Source organism: Echinops telfairi, unplaced genomic scaffold, assembly GCF_000313985.2.
Source record: "Echinops telfairi isolate 266 unplaced genomic scaffold, ASM31398v2 ScPeMD7_3533;HRSCAF=4204_0, whole genome shotgun sequence".
In the NCBI taxonomy this organism is placed as follows: domain Eukaryota; kingdom Metazoa; phylum Chordata; class Mammalia; order Afrosoricida; family Tenrecidae; genus Echinops; species Echinops telfairi.
In genome coordinates this window covers 49,827,559-49,851,512 of record NW_022107431.1, presented here as the reverse complement: position 1 = coordinate 49,851,512, position 23,954 = coordinate 49,827,559, and the positions used below count along the sequence as shown (strand labels likewise).

Sequence of the window (23,954 nt, the reverse complement as noted above, 5' to 3'; positions counted from 1 at the left end):
TGCTATTGACAGGCTAGACTTTACCCCTTCACTCTTAATCCTCAAATTGATACCAGATTATGTAACTACCACAACTGTCTTACCAGATACTTGATTAATTTTCCTCAGTTTCCTTAACCTTTCCATAGAGTTTTCATACTTTGATCTACGACCTCCATTTACTCCTCTGACTTCTGACCATTTTCCTTAATAAAAATCTCTTGTAAAGTCTTTCTACTAATTTTGGGGAGGACTGCCCTTTTAACCTTATTGATATATCTGTGAAGCCTATTCTTCAGTCAAAGGTCTGTCCAATCAAAAGTTTTGACCTCAGCACTCTTTACCTTTGAAGACTGATCATGGGTTTGCAGGAGAGGCTGTCCTGTGCCTTGTCGGGTGTTAGCACTCCTGGTCTCTTCCTGCACGACGGCCAAAGCGCTGCTCTTTCCCCTCCTCACCCAGCCTAACATGTCAGCTGACATTTCCAGATGTCTCTTGGTGGGGAGAATCACAGGTTTAATGCACAAAAGGTCATTATTCTGCAGACTGTAGATCTACACAGTGTTCTCTATTTTACATTCATTTAGAAGTTGAAAAGCCAGAAAAGGATTAAAGAAGAAGCGCAGGAGTTGGCATCAGCAGGGACAGAACAATACAGATTTAAAAGACACGAGACTGTTCTCTTTTCTCTCTCTGACATTTAGAAATGTCTGACCTCATTCTCTTCATCTTCACGATTCTGTTCTTCCAGTTCTCTTCCACACAAAGGGGGAGGTCTCGAGAAAATAAGAACTGAAGATGAAATGAAGACACTGATTTTAACCACCATCTTCATCTCACCATAATTCTTGAATAGAACAAGAATTTCTAGTAGAAGCATGCTTAAATACAATCCATGTGTTTACTTTTTTTTCCCCTCTCCAGCTTCAGGTTCTAGAAGAGAAAAATAAGAATTTGCAAGAGACTTTGATAGATATGGAGAAAAATCTTGAAGAGATCAAGAAACAGTGTCAAGAGAAAGAAGCACAGCTAATTTGTCAGAAAAATAAAGAAAAGGAGTTGGTAACCACAGTACAGAGGTAAGAAACCTGCAGCAAATATTATACATTAATTTAAAATTACTAAAACTTCTCATAAGTATTTCATGTTAAATACTTGCAGCATTGCTGCATTGTTCTTTACTATATACTGGTAAGAACCATAAGAATAATGTTATTGAAACAAGTTGTCTCAATTTGACATCTCCATGGAGCAGGTGCACATCTTGCCAGGGGGTTCTGATGAGAGTAGTCTGTACCGTTGAATGTCTGGAAGTGTTTGTACAAATCTTTTATCTGCTGGCCTTGTTAAAAAATAGATAAAAAAAGACTGCAAATATAAAATGGCATTTAATAAAGTGTAATTGACTCATTGATTTTATCTTCTGTGAGCAACAGGTACAGGGTTTTTGACTTATGCCTTCACATTGACTCAAGTGTTCTGCCTTATGGGGCTTTAAAAAATTAATCTAGTTAGAATTGCAGTTAATTTAATTTATTAGTATCTTTAGCTAGTGTATTTAAGCTGGGAAATTGCCATTGAAATCTTGAAAAGTCAGAAGAACTATGCTTATGTGTATGTGCACATGTACTTTTTAATAAAACTTAAACCGATGTCTAGATTGTCATCTGCCAATAGATAAAACTGTTTTCAAGATTAAGCTAAAACTAAAGCTTTATGTAACAAATACATTCTTGGCACACCTATATCAATTAAGCATCTCGCTGTTCTTGCTCAGAGAATTCCATGCTATCCTGCCTGACTGCTCCTTTCAAAGGCTTCAGTGTGCTTGCTTCACATTTCCCCTTGGCTTTCAGTGCAGAAAATCTCTGCTTCCTGGGACATTCAGTCTGAAGTGTTCCTAACAGAAGTTCGAAAATGTAAAATTATGTACGTTTCATTCTACCATTATTTTTCTCCTTTGTGCGTTATATACTCCTATGTGCAATGCACTACCTTTCCATCCTCTTTTCTACTCTCAGAACAGCTCCGTGGCCTCCAGTAATTCAACTGTACATTTTTTCTTTCATCTTTTTTAATAGGAGGAGATAATATAAGTGGTCTGTTTTCTAAAGCATTATGATTATAAACAATCGATATGATCTTATGTCAGCACAATTAAAAGTGCTTGAAAAGTATTATGATATATGCATTTACATATGATTTTGGGTTATTACATTTTCTTTTTAATTAGGTTTTTGGAGACTATTGAGTCTCGTTCTTGGTGTGGAAAATATTTAGTGCCGTGCATGTCCAGAGAAAATTTTCTGAAGTTGTTCAGTAATTGTATGACTCTGGTGTCAGGTGACTTTGGGAGAAGGGCAGGTTATCTCAGCACTGTAATAAATGATTTCTTGTTCTGTAATAAAATATTCCCAAGGAACTTAAGATATATGTTTGACTATTTAAGAACTATTGGTATTATAAATGAAATAAAGTTTTCCATTAGAGAAGTGTGTGGGTGGAACCACTACTAAGTACCTCTGCTATTAGTGAATGAATTTATTATTTTCCTATGTGAATATACTTCATAATCTAAAAATACATGCACGAAAGAAAACTTATTTTGTATTTTCCCATGACCTAGTTTGTTTTTATCTTTTTATAACTGACTGTGTTTGTATGTAAGATGAGGGATACGTGATTATTTTTAATGTGTTAAGTGCATTTCTGAAATGGTATAAATACATAGAAGTTGTTTGTTGACACTAAAGTGGGAAAAAGTATTCTAAAATATAAGTAATTTGTTTTTCACTTTGAGCGTGAAAAAAATGTCTGTAATGAAAAGCAATAAGGTAATACAAGATAGTATGCACTACATTAGTAACATAATAACCTCTTAAGTGCCATTAGTTACAACATCTGAAGCCCTTGTTGCATTAACAAGGACTGCTAGTTTTTTTGTCCAAAATTAGCATATACTATTTCTTCTTTTTTGAAAGAAAGTAAAAATATAACAAAGCTATAATACTTGAAAGAAGAAATAAAATGATAGCAAAATCCAAATTATGAGGACCTGTTTAGTGCTATACAACTCCTGATTATGAATACAGGCTAAAACAGGACTAATCCTTGTTTTCTTGCTGCTGATTTTATTTTTGTTTTGGCCATCCTTGCTGATGTTCCTTTAACCTAAATCTTCCTCCTTCATGGCTAGCCTCTCTTTTTTTTTCCCCTTTGTTTTAAAAATTTTAATTTGACAAAGAGGCAACTTTTTGTTGTTTCCGCTTCAAAAATGCAAAAATGTTAGGTCCAGTAATAGACCAGAAGAGGTGTAATTTGGGTTGTTTATGGGCAACATGTCCTTCTTACAAGTCAACTTTTTCTGAGTTGAGAATCAAGGGCAAAGACTTACCTGGATTCTTGAGCTTCTATCGCAGTCCTCTTAACCAAGAAATTCTTTAGTTTCACATAGACAGGAAAGAAAGGTGTTGGATTAAAGAGTAATGAGGGCTCTCACTCGGGCCCCTGGGACCTAAGGATGCCACTTAACAACTAGTGTCTCTGATCTCAAATTTACTGTTTCTGAAAAGATGATTGGCAGCTCTCTGACTATGATCACCACTTACTCGTATCTACCTGCATGTATGAAATACAGGTCTTCACATGTACGCATCTCCTGTTTCTGGGTTTTGATTTATTATTGCTCCATTAAGAAGTGCTTTAGACCCCAAGACGGCCCTTCTGCTATGCTGCAGTCACCTGGAAGACCAGACTCAGCAAGCAGACTTCATTTTATCTTTCTAAACAGTCTACAGCAAAAAGTGGAAAGGTGCCTTGAAGACGGGGTCCGTCTGCCCATGTTAGACGCCAAGCAGCTCCAGAACGAGAACGAGAACCTCCGAGAGCAAAACGACAGTGCGAGTAAGGTCTGTGGTCACGGGTGACAGTAACTGTGAACCCCGCACCGGGTCCAGGGGGCCTCGTTCATAGCTTTCCTTAATCACGTGTGTGGGGTTTAGTGTGTGTTCTTATTCAGAGAGAACAGAGCCCTTTAAGTAAATTTAATTAATTTAAAAGCCAAAAAAAGATATTCCTCCACTTCTCAGGTAAAAACACGGGATCTTTTTTATCTGTCTATATATCTAAATTATCCAAGGTCTGTGTCTGTTATTTTATTTTATTTTTATAATTGGTATAAGCTAGAGAAGAGTTTTATCATGACCTGGAGGAAGACTTGCATTTTACATATATGCAGTCTAAATCCTATGTAAAGAAAACATGGCACAAATACTTTTATTAAATAGTTCTTAACAAAGAACTGGTCACTTCTTGGTTTTCTTAAAGTATTTGTACTGGTATTAAAGCAACGGGAAAACACTGATTTGATTCAAACTGATTGTTATTTCTTGTCTTTAGATAATAGGCAGCCAACAAGATGAGATCGACGGAATGATTTTAGAAATTCAGGTACGGAAAACTTTGTGCTCCTTTTAGTTATAGGTTGCTCTGTAGCTCACCTGGCATCAATTTAACATACAAATATAGAAAGAGATAATGTTGATAGAAACATTTGGTGAAGTTGAACATATTTTAATATTACTTTGCTTTTATAGAAAGAAAATGCAATTTGGCAAGTCAGTTCTGAAAAATATCCAATGCTCTCCTTTTAATCAGTCTGTCTAATTAACTGTTATCTTCATTCCTAGAACCCATTTGGCTAAAGTCATCAATATCCTAATAGCTACAAACTAAGGGCTGTTTTGAGTTCATGTGTTATTTTGTGTTGTACACTTTTTTCTATTTCACAGAATAGCCATACCACTTATCCAAGTCTTCTGTCAGATTCTCTTTGAGCTCCGTCCTATCCCTTAGATAATTGCTGTCACACAAGTCTCTCTCTGTACCTCCCTGGTTCCCCATTGATAGAGCATAATACAAATACTGGGGTCTTTATGGTGCAGGGAGCTACCAAGTGAAAGGTGCGGCAGTCTGATTGCATAAAGATTAACTAAACACCAAAAAACCCACACACAAAACAATCCTTTTTGAGTTGATTCTAACTCATAGTATGAGGAGGAGAAATGCCCTAGAGCAATGGCTCTCACCCTGCCTAATGCCGTGACCCTTTCATACAGTTCCTCATGTTGTGGTGACCCCCCAACCATAACATTAATTTCATAACTGTCATTTTTCCACTGTTAGGAATGGGGTGACCCTGTGAAAGGTCATCCGACACCCAAAGTGGTCGCGATCCAGTCTGAGAACCACTGCCCTATAGGGTTTCCAAGGCTGTACGTTCATACAGAAGCAGGTTGCCATATCTCTCTGTCCTGGGGCAGCGGAAAGGCTCAAGCACCACTGATCTCTTGGTTAGTTGCCTGACAATTTCCCACTGCACCACCAGAGTTCCTTGTTCCATGACGAAATCTCCAGGGACAGTTCTATGACCTATAGGGTCACCATGAGTTGGAATTGATTTGACTTTTGGTTTAATGTAAAGATCTCTGTTATCACACTGTCTTCTTTCTCCTAACTCCTTTTCTCTACCTTTTAAAATATCCTCTCCATCTCTTAGTTAGAATTAACCACTACCCTTTCACCTCCCCAAACCAATAGAACTCGAGGGAGGGCCCCACTAACCTGTTCTCCGGTCTCTCCTGCTCATCTGCAGGCGCCTGCAGCCTCTGTGGGTGGTCTGATGACTGCTGGTATCACCGCTCTTCTTTCTTCTGCACACTCACAGCCTCTGTGGTGTCCGTGCTGTACTGGGCAAGAACCTGCCCGTTTCTGTGTGCTGGTCCCTAGGCCTCACTGCATCCTTGTCAGATGAATGTCGGATGAGGCCCCTGTCTTTCTCCCGCTCTTCTCCAGGGCTGTGACTAATGATGTAGCCTTTATAGTCGGACCTGTGCTTGGTCATGCCCCCTTGCTCTGCCCAAGCATTGCTGAATAAGAGTACCAGTATATTTCTGGTCTTGGATATACAGTACGTTTATTTAAAGTACTTAGCCTGCTTTATTTCATTTTTAATTTTATTACTAGCCCCTATCTGGATCCAGTGTTGACTATGCTTGCATAGAGCAGCCTGTGTTAGGGCACATAATATATATGCAGTGTTGTGTATACACTGTGTTACTGAATGTGTTGCGTTAACATTTCCCATATGTGGTAATGCTATGTATGCAGTAACGCAGCGCATGCAGTAACACACTGCGCACACAACGCAGCATGTATGTTATGAGCCCTAACACAGGCTCCTCTATGCAAATAGTCATGTCGTCAAATTCTAGAATATCATCAGCCTGCGTTAGGCCTCAAACTATACAAGCTGTGTTGTGTACATGCGGTAAGGCAGCGTATGTAATAATGCAGCGCATTCAGTAACACAGTGTGTATAGTTACCAGTATTATTGATACCATATTGTTTTTGTTGACCCACTTTTCCACTTACAAAACTAGTTTACTGTTTTTCTTTGAAATATTCAGAAACATTTAACCTACTGATGCCTTAATATAATTTTATTGGTATCTATTTTTATTTTGAAATGTACCAGAAATTGCTGCATTTCCCATCCTAGGCTTATAACCGAGTCAGTAAGTTTTCCCAGGTTTTGTGGTAAAATTATGTGCCTCAGCTTCTATTCGAGTGGGCTGATACTCAAGTATATACCGTAAAGTGGAACTTAGCATTGATTTCATAATTATTTTGTGCTAGGTAGAAGTCATGTAGTCATTTTGATTGTAAGCAACAGAACTCAATTAGAATCCCAAGATCTCTTGGAAATGTTGAAAAGCAAGGATGTTACTTTGACAAGCAAGGGTGCCTACCCCAAACCATGATATTTTCAATCGCCTTGTATTCATGTGAAAATTGGACACTGAATAAGGGAGACCAAGAAGAATCAATGCATTTGGATTATGGTGCTGGCAAAGAGAATACCATGGACTTCTGAAAGAACCAACCAATCTATCTTGGAGGAAGAACAACCAGAATGCTCCATAGATGCAAGAATGGCTTGACCTCATCCCGTACTTTGGAGGTGTTCTTAGGAGAATCTAGTACCTGGAAAAGGAAATCATGCTTACTAAAGAAGAGGAACAGCATAGAAGTTTTAGCTTTGATATGTTTTCCTTTACCTATGTTAAAAACGTGCTTGTGAAGATGGCATTTTCCCTCCACTAATTTCCTTTGGAGTCATTCACTGTAGAAGTAGTAAAGTAAAGGCTTTATCTTCCGTGGAAGCAGAGAGAACTCAGAGCCAGTATTCTTGGTTACCTATATCAATTGACATTGAATTTTTAATATTATCACCTTTGCTTTCTAATTCCCTTTATTCTTCTAGTCTATGCAAGGAAAATTATCTAAAGAGAAATTGACTACTCAAAGGATGGTGGAAGAACTAGAAAAGAAAGAAAGAAATATACAGAGATTAACACAAGCATTGCATGGGGTGAGTAGAATAAATTTGAATTATTTTCAAAGGATGATTCACTGCCTATTTAAGTTTAAACCAATGTTTATTTTATTATTTAAAATAATTGAAGATTGATGGTCGAGTTAACAAAACCCATTAAATCTCTTACCTAAGATATAATTAGAAAGACAAACATTTTTATGCTGTAGATAAAATTTCATATACTTGAACTACAACAGAATAAAATATTATGTAGAGATTAGGTCCAAAGTACTCAAAGAAGACATCCATTGAAATGAAAAAACACAGTTACCCTCATCTCAGATGCTCGGAATGAAGGCACATATAGTTGGCACTTCATTATTTCATCACACTTTCCTCATTTGAATAGATGAAATATACAAAAATATATAATTTCCCCCTAAACATTTATTGATACCTCATCGATATGATACAGAAGTCCTGGTGTCCCAGTGGTTACATGTTGGATAGCTAACCACAGGTCAGCATTTCAAACTCACTAGTCATTCCATGAAAAAAGGTTGTTTTGAGCCAGAATCTACTCAGTGGCAGTGGATTCGGAGTCCACATGGTTGCACAGTGGGCTGCTAACCAAAGACTGGCAACTTGAACTCACTACCTGTCCCTCTCAGGAGCAAGATGAGACTGTTTGCTCCATACAAACATACAGCCTGGGGATCTGTCTCCTCTGCCTCGTAGGGCTGCAACGAGTCAGCATCAGCTTGACAGAACCCTATGCAAACTGCCCCCGCTCTTCGGCGGTGCTTTCGTGGAGTGGCTGTTGGAATGATACTCTAGTCAAGAATGATACACTACATTTTACTGTTTGATATATTTATAAGACTCTCTTTTCCCCCCACGGTGACTTTTAAAGAAACTGCACCTTATAGACACATAGGTTCTCACTCTTGCTAGCTTTATCCAACTGCTTCCCCACAGAGTCATTTAGCTTGTTCTCAATTCCTGTGCATTTCTTCTAAGTTAAAGTTAGAACAAAAGATGTGATGCAATTCAGATCACACATTTTTTGCATGAATACTTTGTAGATGTTGTTTATATCCTGGGACATATAATTTTTGGTTATTTAGCTGTGACATAAACAGTGATCATGGGATTAAGATGGTGACAGTCTGATTCTATTAGCAGTGGCATTATTTGGTGAACGGGGGTGTGGGGGCTGCAGCCCACAGTGGGTCACAACAAAATACATAATTTTTGTGTAATATTTCAGCAGAAAATATCGTTTATTAAAAAATATTTTTTATTAAAAAACTAACCTTGCAGTTAGTTATAGCAACAACATTTTTGTAAGCCTAGCTTATGAAATAGTCCTACACGACTCAAATGCTATGTATGCTACTTTACTTTTGGAACTGTCTAGCATACTCCAACAGAGTCATCAGTATTACCCAGTCACAGTCGCTCTTTGAATTGCTTGGTTGTGCCTGCCCACTGGGCCAGCACACACTGTTGTTTTCATGACTGCTGGCGGTTTCATAGTCACTGGTTTTGTCAAACAATCTTATGTTTCAACCTGAATGTCGTGTCAATTAGTATTTATGAACCTATATAAATAACTACTGAAACTTAAGAAGTAACTTAAAAATTTCAGACTTCCTTTCAGTAATGAATAATGTAGTTCAATGTGAAAAGATTTTACAAAAATTGTTAATATTTATATAAAGAATATACTGCATTTCAGCAATGTATAACTACACATAACACATTATGCTATGATTAAAATATCTAATAAACATTACTAAGGAATCTGTATGGGAGGAGGTCCGCTGTGAGTTCCTGCACTGGGTGACAACAACCAGAGTGACACTGCTGTCCCTTTATAAAGTTATAGCCAGTAACTAGCAAGTAATCTGCACATATCAACTGTGTGAATATGTACTTTTACAGCAAAAGGTCCCTTAATACTGTTAGCATCTACTCATGATCAGTGTCCGAAATACTAGAAGGTTAGAAAATAGTGATTTTTCCCCTAATTATATCATTCTTTATTTCAGTTTTTGCTGGCAGTTGTCTCTAAAAGTGATCTATCCATCATCAGTCCAGCCTTATCTGAAATATAATCCCAAGTAGAGAGTTAATTAAACTGCGTTTTAGGTAGCTATTTGAAGGATGAGAAATCCGTAGCTGGTGATGATTTGGCCTGGGGTGTGGCTACTTTTCCCTGAGTGTCAGAACAGGAGTTCATATTGATGCTGTCATTCGATTTAAGAATTTGGGTGGTTTTCTTTCTATCTTTGATTTTATACTTATATATTTTTTCTCTTAACACTTGAAATTTTTGATTGCTATCAACAGTTGATTTTTTTTCTCAATGTACAGAAAAATAGTTTCAAGGTAACTGCATTACTATTACTAGAAGCAATAAAGCTATAGAAAGAGGTTTAAAATTTCTTAATAGTTCTTGTTGTCCTTGGCATGTAGGAAAGATGTCAACTACCCAGATACTGATGATGTGAGAGTGTGAGGGACCCTCAAAAGTGTAAGACTGTTCAGATGCTTGTCAACCTGGGGTGTCCCTGTGGAATCACTTCCACTATTTGAATGGTTACTTCTCGCGGTTTATTTTTCACTGTGTATACAGTTGAATGTGCAGACAGATTGACACCACTGTTTTCTTTTTAGCCTTGCGGCCGGGAGGCTTTTGAGTACCTTTCTTCTGGCCTAACAACCTAATGTCTGTTTTCTTTACCGGGTACAGAACCAAAGACAAACAGAAGAGACCTGCTCTTCGCTGGATCAGAGTCAGGAAGCCGGCCAATCTAGGCAGCAGGCAGTTCCTTCCAAATGGCCGTTATTTGATTTGACTGTGATTGATCAGCTGTTCAAGGAAATGTCCTATTGTTTGTTTGACCTGAAAGCATTGTGTAGCATTCTGAATCAGCGTGCTCAGGGCAAGGAGCCTAACCTGTCACTATTACTGGGAATCAGATGTAAGTGGCTGACGACTTGTCCGTACTTATTGCTTAGCAGTTAGGAACCTGTCTTCATGAGTCAGCTGTTTAATTTTGCCATCTTCTTTCACTGGCTCATTCAGTGGGGTTATGTGTGCCTATTACTACTTCATCATTAGAACTAACCTGACTATACATTAGAAGTGGACAGGCTTTTTGTCAGTGTGATCTTCCACTTGGCAGATTGGCAGATACATAGGAAGAAATCTGCTGTGTGGAGGAGCAAGGAGATGTTTCCTGTGCTGAATCTATAAATATGATTAGAGTGGTAGTTACGTGTGATAACTTGATAGAGTCTCTGATCCTGACTAAGGTATATTAACTATTCTTCCATGTGGTAATTTTATAAATTAATTTTCCAGCCATAATTCCCATTGGTAAAATATTTCAGGATGGAAATACTTGCTTTCCTATGGAGAGCGACAGTGGCTTAAAGTGACTGTCAACAGTCCACTAGCTGTTTCCTTGTCCTGTGATGCATGTCTCCTTTCAGCCAACCCTCCCTCGGCTTCATATTTGCCTGCATCCACATGTGCTCTGGGATCTGCACCACAGGACCATCCAGGTTTCCCTTCCCTGCTTGCTTTTATAGGGACACGCCCTTCTGCATAGACTTTCAAAATTGTCCCAATAATGACATGTTGGCCTCTCTTTAATACAGAAGAAATGGACTTAAGAGACCAGAATGCAGTAAGACCACATTGTAATACATTTTATGAAAGAGCCTGTATTTAGAAACTGCCTAATAATGTGGTTAGCTAAAGTGTGGGCTCTAATTTTATTTCCAGTTCCATAAAAAGTTTCCACTATCCTGTCTTATAATGATTTTGGGAAACTATGCTCTCGATTAGAGATATTGAGGATTTAGAAAACAGGCAATTGAGAAAGCCCACTCACTTTATGTTAACACCTTCATTAAGAAATATAGGTAATGTAGTCATTAATTGTGATCATCCAGGCCTGTCTTTGGATATCTTACTTGAAAATGTGCTCACCCATTTAATTTTTTAAGCTCTCAGGGTGTTTGGGTTTTTTTTAAGCATCACTTGTTAACTGAAACACGTAGCTCTCTGTGCTTCTCAGAGATGTCAGTGGAGCCTTTGTCTGTACTTGTGTTTCTAGGTGTGTGTCCCACATGTATGAGTGTGTAAAAAGATACACTGAATGTTTAGATATAGTCACTCACTTAATAAACTTTCTCAAATATCCAGTGTGGCCCAGGCACGAATGGTACACATTAGTCAGGTGCTAGGAAAGTAAATAAACACTGCCTTTGCCCTCACATTTAGCAAATTATTAGAGTGTTGTAGTTGTACAGTGACGCACAAGAAGAAAAGAATAGCAAAAAGACTTTGAAGGCTCCACAGAGTAGCTGGCAGGTAGCCTGAATCTTAGAGGATGAGGAGTTTGCCAGGTGAAGAAGACTGGTTTCATTGAAACACTCTCTTGAGAACCACAAGAACAAGCTCACAAGTAAGACATGTCTGTACCAGTTTAGAAATGGTTACTCTTCTGGTTGTTGTATAACCTTACACATTTACATTATACTAGTAGCATTTGATAACTTCTTCAAGTAGTAGGGTAGTGGAGCTATCTTAATATGAATAAAAAGTGATTCAAGGTTCTTATCACCTTTTGCTCCCAATGCGTACTCCTTTCAGTCTTTAAAAATCCAAACCCAGAATTTTTATCTTGTTTAGTAATGTGAACATTTGAGTGTTCAAATTCTTTTTCATCTCACGGCCCCATTGACTGTTTCTTGACCTTGCTCATCCTATTATCCTTAAAACACTGTTACGTAAGAGGGTCCCACCCTCCCCTCATTTTTCAGGTTTTGCTTTTTTCTGATTACTGAATCTCAGTGTGCTATGAACTTTTCGGCCACTTTAGTATTGGTGTCCCGCAGGAACTTTTTATTGTTAGACTACTGCTTATGCTGCTGCTCTACCTCTGACCCCAACAGTTATCTTGCCTCGATGGTATTCACCTGAGTAGTAGAACAGGACTACTTATAGGCATCACAAACTCAGCATGTCCAAACCAGGAAGCCACTTTTACTCCCTCCTTCAAACCCTGCTCTGTTAAGCCAGATTGTATTCCCACCTCTTTTACCTCCATCTGTGAGCCGTGCTCGGCCCCTAACCCCTGCCTACGTTGATGGTTGAACTCGGTGAGGTGGATTTCACCTCTTTATTACACTTATTCTCGTCATGACTGCCTTCATTCTGGCTTCCGTGGCCCTTCCTTCTCCTGGGCTGCTCACTCTGTAACCCAGCTTCCCCACTTCCTCCAACTTCTACCCCAAGCATTCTCATTTTACCTCCTTCCTAAGCCGCAAATCTGACTTTCTAAGGTTTACATGTGCCACTAGTAGGGAAAATAGGTGTCTGTCATCTACTTCTCTAGCCTGTGTCTTGACACTGCACTTTCATAATCTATGCTCCACCATTTAGGGCTGGCGACTGATCTTGCTGAACTTCTCGCTTTCGGTCAGACCATTTTATTTTCCTGTCTCTACCTTTGTTCGTTCTTCCTAGCCTGCCCAGGGAACACATACCCTCCAACTCCCAGTTAGACCTGATGGCTCTCTTCTACCATTGTAACTCATTTGTGCTGGTAGATCATCTAGAAAACTTCATTTAGAAAATGAAATCCTGTGTTAGCTTCTGGATCTCAGCATCTAGCGTAGTTCCTAGATAATGATAGATGTTTAATGAATTTTAAAAATAAATAAAATTAGTCATGTGATCTCTATACTTCCAATAAACTACTGGAGCCAGTGAAGGCATAGAAAAGATTCATTTCACTGTCACTAGTTCTGTGTGATTTATCTTGAGATGTGTTTATAAAAAGAGGAACATGAGTAAATAGTTTTAAAATCTAGTTGATATGAAGCTTTACTCTTCGTTATTAAGTCATTGGGCATTTGTCTTTCAGCTTGATTCACTTGTTTGTAGAATCCCACTGGTCAATCTATATGCTACACATCATTCTTAGACATACACTTTAACCCATAAATGCACTTGGTGATCTCTCTGACCTCACCTGTGCACAAGGTTTTCAGACTTTGAAAATGGAAGCGCGGAGTGACTTACCTGAATAAAGTTTCTTTTTACTTTTGGAATGCTGTCCTTTACTGAACATGTATTTTCTGGTACAGGGCTATGTTGATAAGATCTATTATTGCATGGGGCTTAATCTAAACCTGAACATTACTGTGAGTTAGTGTACGGCATTTGTTAAAGGTCTAGTGGTGATTAAAATGAAAACCTTCAAATATCAGAAACTTGAGAAAGTCTCTTCATGCTTATTTCCCCAGCAATGAACTGTTCACCTGAAGAGACTGAGAAGGACCACAGCCCAGAAACACTCACCAAGAAACTGTCAGATGTGTGCCAGCTACGGAGGGACATCGACGAGTTACGGACTACGATATCCGACCGCTATGCTCAGGACATGGGCGACAACTGCATTACCCAGTGATTGAGTTGGACCCCACAGCAATAATGAGACTTGCTAAGTGCCGCGGTGTTACGTTTCTTCGTGTTTCTTTCAAGGAGCCATCATGGAAGGTGGCAAGGCACATGAGACTTGCACATAGGTGTTTTGTTTTTGTTTACCTTTTCTTTCCCCTGTGAATTTTATACTGCGGGGGATGGGGGGAGGTGTAAGAAAGTCTTTAAAGGGTTTGTCTAATCAGGCCCCCAAAAATCAATTTATTATTTGAAAAATGTGATAAAGTATTTAAGAAGGAAAAAATCTGTATTCTCAACTACTGTGTGTCAGACCAAGCTGTGAAGAGTACCCTCAGAAAGAAGAAAAAAGGAGCAGGGTTTCTTTTGATCCTCTAGGGTTCTTTTTGTTTTGTGCCTGTGTGCTGTCTTCCTGAAATTACAAGGATTTACAAGGTCAAGGCAGTGCTTCTGCAAAGGGCACATGCTGCTGCCGCCCGAGCTCTTGTTCCCACAGAAGCATGTGTGGGACCGTGGGGGTTTGAGGGTTGCTAAACCAGAGTTCTAACCGCGGGCAAGTATTTGAATAGTAGTCCAAAAAGCAAAGCCATTTGTATTTGTAATAATCACTGTGCTGAAACGATGAGCTTGTGGAGTTGGGTTGATTTTAGTACTGCTGCTAAGCCGTGTTTTCTAGAGGGACTGTGGACTGCCTTAGAGGTGGGAAATGGTGAAGCAGTGGAGTGGTGTTTTTTTTAAGCATAGTAATTTAGATTACAAGGCAGTTTAACATTACTTAAACTAATTTTTAATATGCCCTTTGCTATTTTACAGTGTTCTATTTATATGTTTTGTATATCAGTGTAAACAAAGCCATATCATTAGTGCAGACTTAAGTAAGGCCTCCTATCATTATTGTAAAAGATGACTAAGACAGTGACTCTGGAACGGTACCTTATTTATTGACTCTCAGCGTTCACCCTGTAACACTTTTGTGTCTGATTATTTAAAGTCAAAACTACTTTCAGAGAAAGCCCGTATGTGATCTTTTTATATGAATATTCACTATCATAAAACAACACCCAAACTTTAGCTGATACTTTCATTCATTTTATCTGGTAAAGTCCATTAAAAATACAGTTTCTCATCAAGTATTACCATGGCCAGGTTATCTCTGCAATAGGAGTACAGGGTATTACTCTAAAATGCAACTGATTTTTAAGAAGATTTAACTAAACTTTCAAATGGGCGGTATTGTTCCTTTGGTAGTTGGCACTTTATGGGCACGCTGCCTTGTATTGCCTGAGAGCATCCACTGCACTCCTTGTAATGGCAACTCTTTGTCCTTTGCAAGATGTGATTTCTTGATAGACAAACATTATTTATAGCAAAACTTTAAAAGTGGTATAGACATGAGGAGTCGCAATCAAGCAAAATACTGTTTTGGTCAGGAGCCAACCACATTTCTGTTGCCTTGCCGGCTCCTGGGCAGGAAGGGTGCCCCTGGAAAAGAACTCTTTGAAATCCGTCCCGTGTTGGAAACATCCAGGGGGGAGTCTAACGCCTTGAAGGAGACCATTCCAGAAGGCAGTTTAGATTTTCAGTGTATAAGGCAGTTCTCAATAAGGTGTGATTCAGCCATAGTACACTGTAAAGGCACCAGATTTCCCTTCTGGTCAGTGTCAGTGCTAGCTAATATTCTGACTGACTTTTTAGGATCAGGGCACTAAGAAAAGACAGCACTGTAGTCATTGTGCACCCGGCGTCCCTAACCTGTAGAAAAGACTGAGTCGCCGTAGGAATATGTCTTTCTAATGTCTTCATTAGTTTTTATTAGTAGTGGTTTGAAAGCAATCAGGGAATAGTAAATTTGTACCAAAAATCTCATGCAAACAATTCTGCTGTACAAGCATTTACATCTGTGAAAGTACCCCTTTACCGTGAGTGGATTCTAGCACCTAAAGCAGATGAGGCGAAAGTACAACAAACACCTCTTATCTTCTCTTTGAGCAGAACTCTTCCCTCAGCTCCAAGAGTAGAAACTAAGATACCCTAAAGCGATAGTAATACTGGGCAAACAATCAATGATGTGGGCCACCTCTTCTTTAAATATCTTCTAGGCTTTAAGTGTGTATTTGGGGGAGTTGTATTGTTGTTTAGTATTGTCATTTGACAACACTATTGTCATTTGACTCAATTTGTAGTACATTTTTGGTTTACTGGTTTAGTTGGGATAAAATAACTTTTTATTATTTAATATGTTTTCTAAAACAACACATTTCACTTGAGATAAAAATTTTTTTAACTTAATGCATTTCAGTTTTCAAAATGCATATCACCTATGAAAAAGGGGAGCTAAGATTTAACTTTTTGGAATCTGGAGTTTATAAGGGAACTAGCTAGGTAAGACAGTCTGTAAGGAAAAGAAACTAATAAAAGTATTCTGTTTTTGTCAGTATTTTTATTTTTCAGAAAAAAAGCCCTCTTCAGAGATCTCCCCTCCCCTTGGAATAATTACAATATTGATAATCTCTTGAAAACAAAAATATTGCTGATGGGCCAAGAAAGATGGGCAAACAAAAACACGAGCGTTCTGCCCCAGTGTAAACGGTGCTGTGCACAGAATGTCCTTTAGTGATTGAGGGGGAAATGAAAAGTAGCCTGAGTCCTCACATAAATCTAGGAGGACACTTCCTAGGACAGGGAGCATCTCCATAGTTAGGCTGGTTGGGATTACAACACTGCCTCTTAGGGAGTTTCTCGTGCAGTGTTACTATTGTCATGGCCGGTGGACTTTGAAGTTGACTAGGCCTCAGGCACGGCAGAGCAGGGCCGGAGCGGCAGCTGGGTTGCTAGAGGTAGATGTTCCCAGTGCAGGTCCAGCGAATAGAGTCAGAGGCCGAGTAGTTGCCTTTTCTTTTGATGTCAGAAAAGTAGGATGACTTTACACTGTTGGTAAATTTCAAGTGGCTTCTAATTTTTAAAAGCCTAAGTATTGACTAGGTAAGATATGCATGGATTTGTTTTAAACTAAATAGCACTCCTTTTCATATTTAAAATAGGATTCAGTATTTAACGTCAACAGTATTATATTTTAGTGATTTATTTTGGTCATGATAACTTACTAAACTGAATTAGACTTCTTTTGGTAGCTTTTTAGAAATAATTTCAAGGGCTGGAAAGTATTACTAAAAGGGATATTGTACATTTCTGACTTATTAATGAGATTATAAACTAATTTTGACATCGTTCAATACTTAATAGGAATTTCTTACAAGATGTTTTAAAGGAGCTACTTTTTTGGATAAAGTAATCTTCCTTGAAATAGTTCATTGAGTAAAATACTGGCCGAGAAGTAGGACTACACTGTTTACACAGCATAGTTCAGCGCAGGCACAGTTTAGTTTGGATTGCAACTATGGCAACACACAGTCCTCGTGACCTTGCTCATTCAGACCCTATCCTTTGAAACTGCCAGGAACTGTAGCACTTAGCACCAAAATTAATTCTAGTTGTTTCCCCAAATATATTTTGAAATTTATTTTCATTGTTCAGAAAACAAGAGATACTATTTGGGATAAAGAGTAAAACTTCTGATTTCACCTCAAAATGTCATTGCTGTGTGTATCATGTATTTAATCATGAAGAGGTAAAGATTTTGAAGTTGTTATTTAAAAGAAATTTTGACTTAGTAAGAATGTGGTTTCCAATCACTAACTCATTAACATCATCATTGCCACTACATGCAGAGAGAACCTTTTGTGCCTTTCTGCCTGCAGGAAGCATTCATTTCTATGTTACATGAGCTGTAAGAATGTTGAAAAGTATTGCACCTGTTCTTCTGTAAATACACTTGAATAGGATTTTTTTTTAACAAGGAGCGGTTATTTTCACTTCTAGGGATATAGAACAAACATGAGCAGGGTATCAGACATACATGTCTTTTCCCTGTTTGGTGAGCAGGAAACTTCCTTGGGATGTACTCGTTTGTGTGTGGTTGTGTGTACATAGATGTATAGTTATTTAAATAAGTAAGCAAAAGTGAACATCACACTGATGTGATGATGAGAAACAGTAAGGTGCTAGGTGGTTACATGAAAAGCACAGCTGAGGGTCTGTCAGTCACAATGACTGGTGGTTTTGTAAACTAGGTTCAGTTTTTGAACCACTCACAATACCTCATGTGTAAATACAGTGGTCATGAGTTAATGGAAATACAGTTATTGTAAAAAGAATGTGAAGCCACTGGTTGGCTTATATGCCTTCTGACCTATTATTCTTGCCTCTTTTTTGTAAAGGGGCTCTTCTCCCCTCCCCCCACCCTTTATCAAATAGGGTTTACAGCTAGAATTTTGAATGCCAAAGTTCTATTTATTAAACAAAAAAGTTTTCAATGTTAATGGCTAGTATTTTTCCACTGGAAAAAATTTGTTTGTTGGTGTTTGAATTTGTATTTACAGAGAAATAAATTTTTTATAAAAAGATTTCTGTCTTCCAAGTGCTTACATGTTAATATAAAAATTATTTGAAATTTCAGATGCTTTATGAATTCTCAATGACAACAAGCTGTTTTCAGATAAAATCTCATAAATACACAAGATGTTCTTTGACTAGAATATGGAGAAGTATATCTTCTCAGTTTGTACTAATTTTTTTAAGTCATTGCATTGTTGAGTTTCTTCAGGCCTTCAAATGAAGAGTGTAGCGATTTTCTGACAAGGAGTGTTGTAAAAACAAAGCCACGAGAGAAGAGGGCCACCAGATAGGTAGCTCACGCCTGGAGTTCTGAGGAGATCGGAGCTCCAAGGAAATCGGTGAGTAGGGAGAGTTGGGGGCGGAGTAGGGGTATCAAATTTGTCTGTTCGATTCCCAAGACCACTCAGAGCATCTCTCGGACCCAGAGGTGGACTCCCACCCATAGTCAGGGCTCTGCACGGACACCCATGGTCTGGTGCGGCGCTCCGCGCACCAGCTCTGCCGGAATCTAGCCACAAGGCAGCCAGGTGCATGGCGGAAGCTGTGCCTGCCTTGGCGCTCCGCGCAAAACTGCCAGTCAGTAACCCCGACCCCGCATCAGGGAACCTGGGGCCCGTGTGTGTGCTCCAACCAGCATACTCCCTACCATCTGCAGATTGGGGCCCCACCAGGGCACCCCTCGTGGTCCAGCAGGCCAGACCCTCCCCCCACCTTCCTCCCAGAGGTTCCCTCCTGGCGCCACAGTCAGGCAGAAGGCAGAGACTGAGGTCCTGCCTCTGGGCTCCGTGCAAACCGCCTATCAGACCTGCCTGCATGCTCAGAGGTCCCAGCACAGAGGAGCCCGCCCCATCACTGTACTCCTTGCAGATCTGCCAGCCATCCCCCCCGCCCCCCACGCATGCCTGTGCACACACAGGCACACACACGCACTCAGAGATCCCCATCCTGCCACACTGCTTCAGGCTGGCCAGGCAGAGGACACAAGTCTGGCAGAACTTTCTGCAGCTGCAGCATAGGAAACCAAGCTTCTGGGGATTTCTCACTGAATTCTCCCTGATCACTGTCCCACCCTTTGGGCTCCAAGAGGTACATTTGCACACCAGTCATGGCCCCCTTCCCACCTGCCTACCTGAGGGAAGTGCCCCTAGCCAGAAACAGATCACTCAATCCCCAACCCATCCCCTAAATATGCCCCCCCCCCCTTTCTGGGCCAATACTTTCTTTCAGACTGCAACTTGCACAGCTGCAAACAGCCCCTAAGGAGACCTGAAGGTGGCTGGAGCACAAGCCGTAGGAGAAGGCGAGAGGGCATCCCCAGCAGGACAAAGGTGAAACAAGCCCTCAAGGTAGTTGGATAAAGGCAGCAAGCTGAAACATCAACCTCCCAAAGAGAGCTCAGGGCTCTGAGACACCTGGGTAAATGGCACCAAGTGCCCACAAAGTGAACAAAAAACAGCAAGCTGCTTCCACAGCTTCAACAAGAAAAGAGAAATAAAATCCAATGCCAGAGGACCACCTGGACCTAACAGCAGTCATAGAAAAGGCAGAGGTTGATCTCCCACAGAAAGAAATCTTCAGAATGCTGCCTGGAGCCATACAGGACATGAGGGAAACATTACAGAAAAAGGATGAAATGATAGAAAAATTAAAGACTATGCACCAAAGGGAAATACAGGAGTTAAAGGGTGAGATAACAAAAACTAACAACAAACTCATGGACTTCGCCCAGAGAATGGAGGAGGCAGAGAACCGCACCAGGGACCTTGAGGATTCACAAGCAGAAATTAATAAACAAGAGAAAAAGTCTAACAAGTCCATCAAAGAAGCTGAAGAAAACCTCAAAATTATCGGCTTACAGGAAGAATTCACAACAAGGAAACCAACATCCAAAATAGTGATGGAATGCTTGGAGGAAAACTTTCCTAACTTTTTTTTTTTTTAAACATTTTATTAGGGGCTTATACAACTCTTATCACAATCCATACACACATCAATTGTGTAAAGCGCATTTGTACATTCATTGCCCTCATTATTCTCAAAACATTTTCTCTCCACTTAAACCCCCGGCATTAGGTCCTCATTTTTCCCCTCCCTTCCTGCTCCCCCCTCCCTCATGAGCCCTCGATAGTTTATAAATTGTTATTTTGTCATATCTTGCCTTGTCCGACGTCTCCCTTCACCCACTTTTCTGCTGTCCATCCCCCAGGGAGGAGGTCACATATAGTTCCTTGTAATTGGTTCCCTCTTCCCTACCCACTCTCCCTCTACCCTCCCTGTTTTGCCACTCACACCACTGGTCCTGTAGGGCTCATCCACCCTGGATTCCCTGGATTTTCAGTTCCTATCTGTACCCGTGTACATCCTCTGGGCTAGCCAGACTTGACTTTCCTAACTTAATGAATGAAAACCAGGCAACTATGCAGGAGGCTGAAAGAACATCAGCTAGATTGAATCCCCAGAAGAAGTCACCAAGACATATAGTTGTTAAACTATCCAAATATGAGGAAAAGGAGAACATTATGAGAGCAGTTAGAGAAAGACAGACAACCACATATAAAGGCAAGCAGGTAAGAATATGCTCAGACCTGTCAGCAGACACTATGAAGAAGAGGATACAGTGAAGCAGCATATTCCGAAAATTGCAGGAAAATAATGCAAACCCAAGAATACTCTATCCAGCCAAATTATCAAAATAGATGGAGAAGTGAGAGTCTTCCTGGACAAGGAAAGCCTCAATATGCTAAAAGGAACCCAGCATTACAAAAGATCCTTGCTGACCCAATATGGGAAGAACAACACTCACTAAGCACATACAACTCCACCACCACACAGAACAACTCCACCCAGAGACCATCAAAGAGAAAATAGCCCCCAAGATAAAACTGGCACAACGATGGAAAGAAGGCAAGAATGAACCGCAAACACACATATGCACAATCCACGGGAAAGAAATGGAGGTAGGAAAACACCCAGCAGGAGAGATAAAATGACATCACAGGGTCCAGAGATAGATGTAATAACCCTGAATATTAATGGGATGAACTCAGACCTTAAGAGACAGAGGCTAGTAAACTGGCTTGGAAAACACAAACCCTCGATCTGCTGCCTACAGGAAACACATCTCAACATTACAGATAAAAACAGGCTGAGAATCAAAGGATGGGGAAATTATCAGTCAAATTCTAATACAAAAAAAAAGTAGGGGTTACAATCCTAAGCTCAAATAAAATGGACCTCCAAGTGCAAACCATAAAAAGAGATAAGGATGCTCAAGGGAGCATTCCATAAAGAACCAATAAGCATTCAAACATTTACTTGCCAAATAAGCATCAAGCAGAATATGTCAAGCAAACACTTCAAAGGATGAAAAATGAAATCAGAGCCTCAACAATTATAGTAGATGACTTCAATACACCGCTCCCTGAGAAAGATAGAGATCACTCGGAAAGAAACTCAACAAGGAGACGAGATCTAAACACTACAATTAGACAATTTGACCTGCTAGATATCTACAGAGCTCTCCACCCAAACAAAAAAGAATTCACATTCTATTCTAGTCCACATGGCACATGTTCTAAAATAGACCACATGCTAGGGCATAAGTCGAATCTAAATAAATTCAAGCACATTGATATACAGACCTCTCTATGACCACTGTGCCAAAAGATTGGAAATAAACCAAAGGGAGATAAAGAAAGGGCAAACCATTGGAGAATGAATAGCTCTCTACTGCAAAAGGAGAGTGTACTGGCTCAGATCAAATATGAAATTAGGAAATTTCTAGAAACTGAGAATGAAAACACGACATACCCAAACTTATGGGACACAGCAAAGGCAGTCATCAGAAGTGGTCTCATAGCATTACATGCACACATAAAGAAGGAGAAGAGGCATATGATTGATACACTGACACAATTTACAGCAACTAGAGTGGAGTCAGCAAGAAAATCCAATTAATAGCAAAAGAAACATATGAATTAGATCTGAGATTCAGGAGAGAGAAAATAAAACTATGGGAAAAAATCAGTGCTGCTAAAAGTAGGTTCTTCGAATGGATAAATCGAATAGAAAAGCCTCTTGTGAATTTGACCAAAGAAAGGAAGGAACGCATTTCAATAGCAAGGATGAGGGATGAAAGAGGGAATATTAAAATGGACCATAGAAAAATCAAAAGGATAATTATACAGTACTATGAAGGACTGTACTCCAATGAATTAAAAAACTTGGAACACATGGATGAATTCTTAGAAAAACAATCCCTCCCCAGATTATCCCCAATGGCCATCAAAAACCTCAACAGACCCTTTTCAGTAGAAGAAGTAGACAAGGCTATCAAAGAATTAAAAACCAAGAAGGCTCCAGGACCAGATGGATTCAAGGGTGAATTTTATCAAGCATTCAGGGAAGAACTGATACCAATCCTACACAAACTCTTCCAGAACATAGAAAATGATGGCAAACTCCCAAATTCCTTCTATGAAGCTAGTATAACTGATACCTAAACCAGACAAGGATCCCACAAGAATTGAGAACTACAGACCAATTTCCCTAATGAATATCGATGCAAAAATCCTTAACAAAATACTAGCCAAGAGAATACAAAAATATATAAAAACAAATAATTCACTATGACCAAGTGTGATTCATACCAGGAATGCAGGGATGGTTCAACATACAAAAGACCATAAGTATTATTCATCACATTGAAACGAAGAAATATAAGAACCACACGATAATATCAATAGATGCAGAAAAAGCGTTCGACACCACCACCAATTCATGTTTAAGATACTCAAGAAGATAGGAATGGAAAGAAAATTCCTCAATACAATACAAGCTATATATGAAAAACCAGCAGCCAATGTGGTAGTCAACAGAGAAAAGACGAGATCAATTCTTCTGAAAAAGGACTAGACAAGGATGTCCCTTATCCCCACTCCTATCTAACACCGTGTTGGAGGTCCTAGCTAACAATATAAGGCAAAGAAAGGACATCAAAGGGATTTGCCTGGGGAAGGAAGAAGTGAAACTATCGTTATTCGCAGATGATGTGATATGGAAAATCCTAAAAGTTCCACAAGAGGAGTACTGGAAGCAATAGAGGAATATGGCAGAGTAGCTGGTTACAAGATCAACAGACAGAAGTCTATTGCACTACTGTACACATCAGACAAGGACACGGAATTGGGGATCAAAAAAGGGGTACCCTTCACAATAGCCAAACACAAATTGGAATATCTAGGGATATACCTGACTCAAAAAACAAAACATCTGTATGAGGAAAACTACAAAACACTATTAAAAGAAACCAAGGATGGCCTCAACAAATGGAAGGAGATCCCATGCTCGTGGATTGGCAGACTCAATATTGTAAAGATGTCAATTCTACCCAAGGCACTATATAAGTTCAATGCTATCCCGATCCAAATTCCAGCAACTTTCTTCAAAGAGTTGGAAAAACAGATCACCAACTTCATATGGAGAGGGAAGAAACAGAATTAGTAGAGAACTCCTAAAGAGGAAGGACAAAGTCGGAGGGCTTGCTTTACCCGACTTTAACACCTATTAAACAGCGACACTGGTCAAAACAGCATGGTACTGGTATAACGATAGATATTCAGACCAATGGAAAACGATTGAAAACCCAGAAATAAAAT

At 39.5% G+C, this 23,954-nt stretch overlaps 1 protein-coding gene across 1 annotated transcript in view; it reads left to right on the top strand.

Moving 5' to 3' along the window:
* Positions 1 to 18,305, top strand: part of CEP85L (centrosomal protein 85 like) — a 115,694-nt gene extending 97,389 nt beyond the window's left edge. The window contains exons 8-13 of the mRNA XM_004702030.2: positions 904 to 1,058; positions 3,770 to 3,887; positions 4,378 to 4,428; positions 7,305 to 7,412; positions 10,117 to 10,348; positions 13,689 to 18,305. Of these exons, the coding sequence (XP_004702087.2) occupies positions 904 to 1,058; positions 3,770 to 3,887; positions 4,378 to 4,428; positions 7,305 to 7,412; positions 10,117 to 10,348; positions 13,689 to 13,852 (828 nt within the window). The 3' untranslated portion in view covers positions 13,853 to 18,305. The remainder of the gene's footprint in view (positions 1 to 903; positions 1,059 to 3,769; positions 3,888 to 4,377; positions 4,429 to 7,304; positions 7,413 to 10,116; positions 10,349 to 13,688) is intronic.
* Positions 18,306 to 23,954: the final 5,649 nt, after the last annotated feature.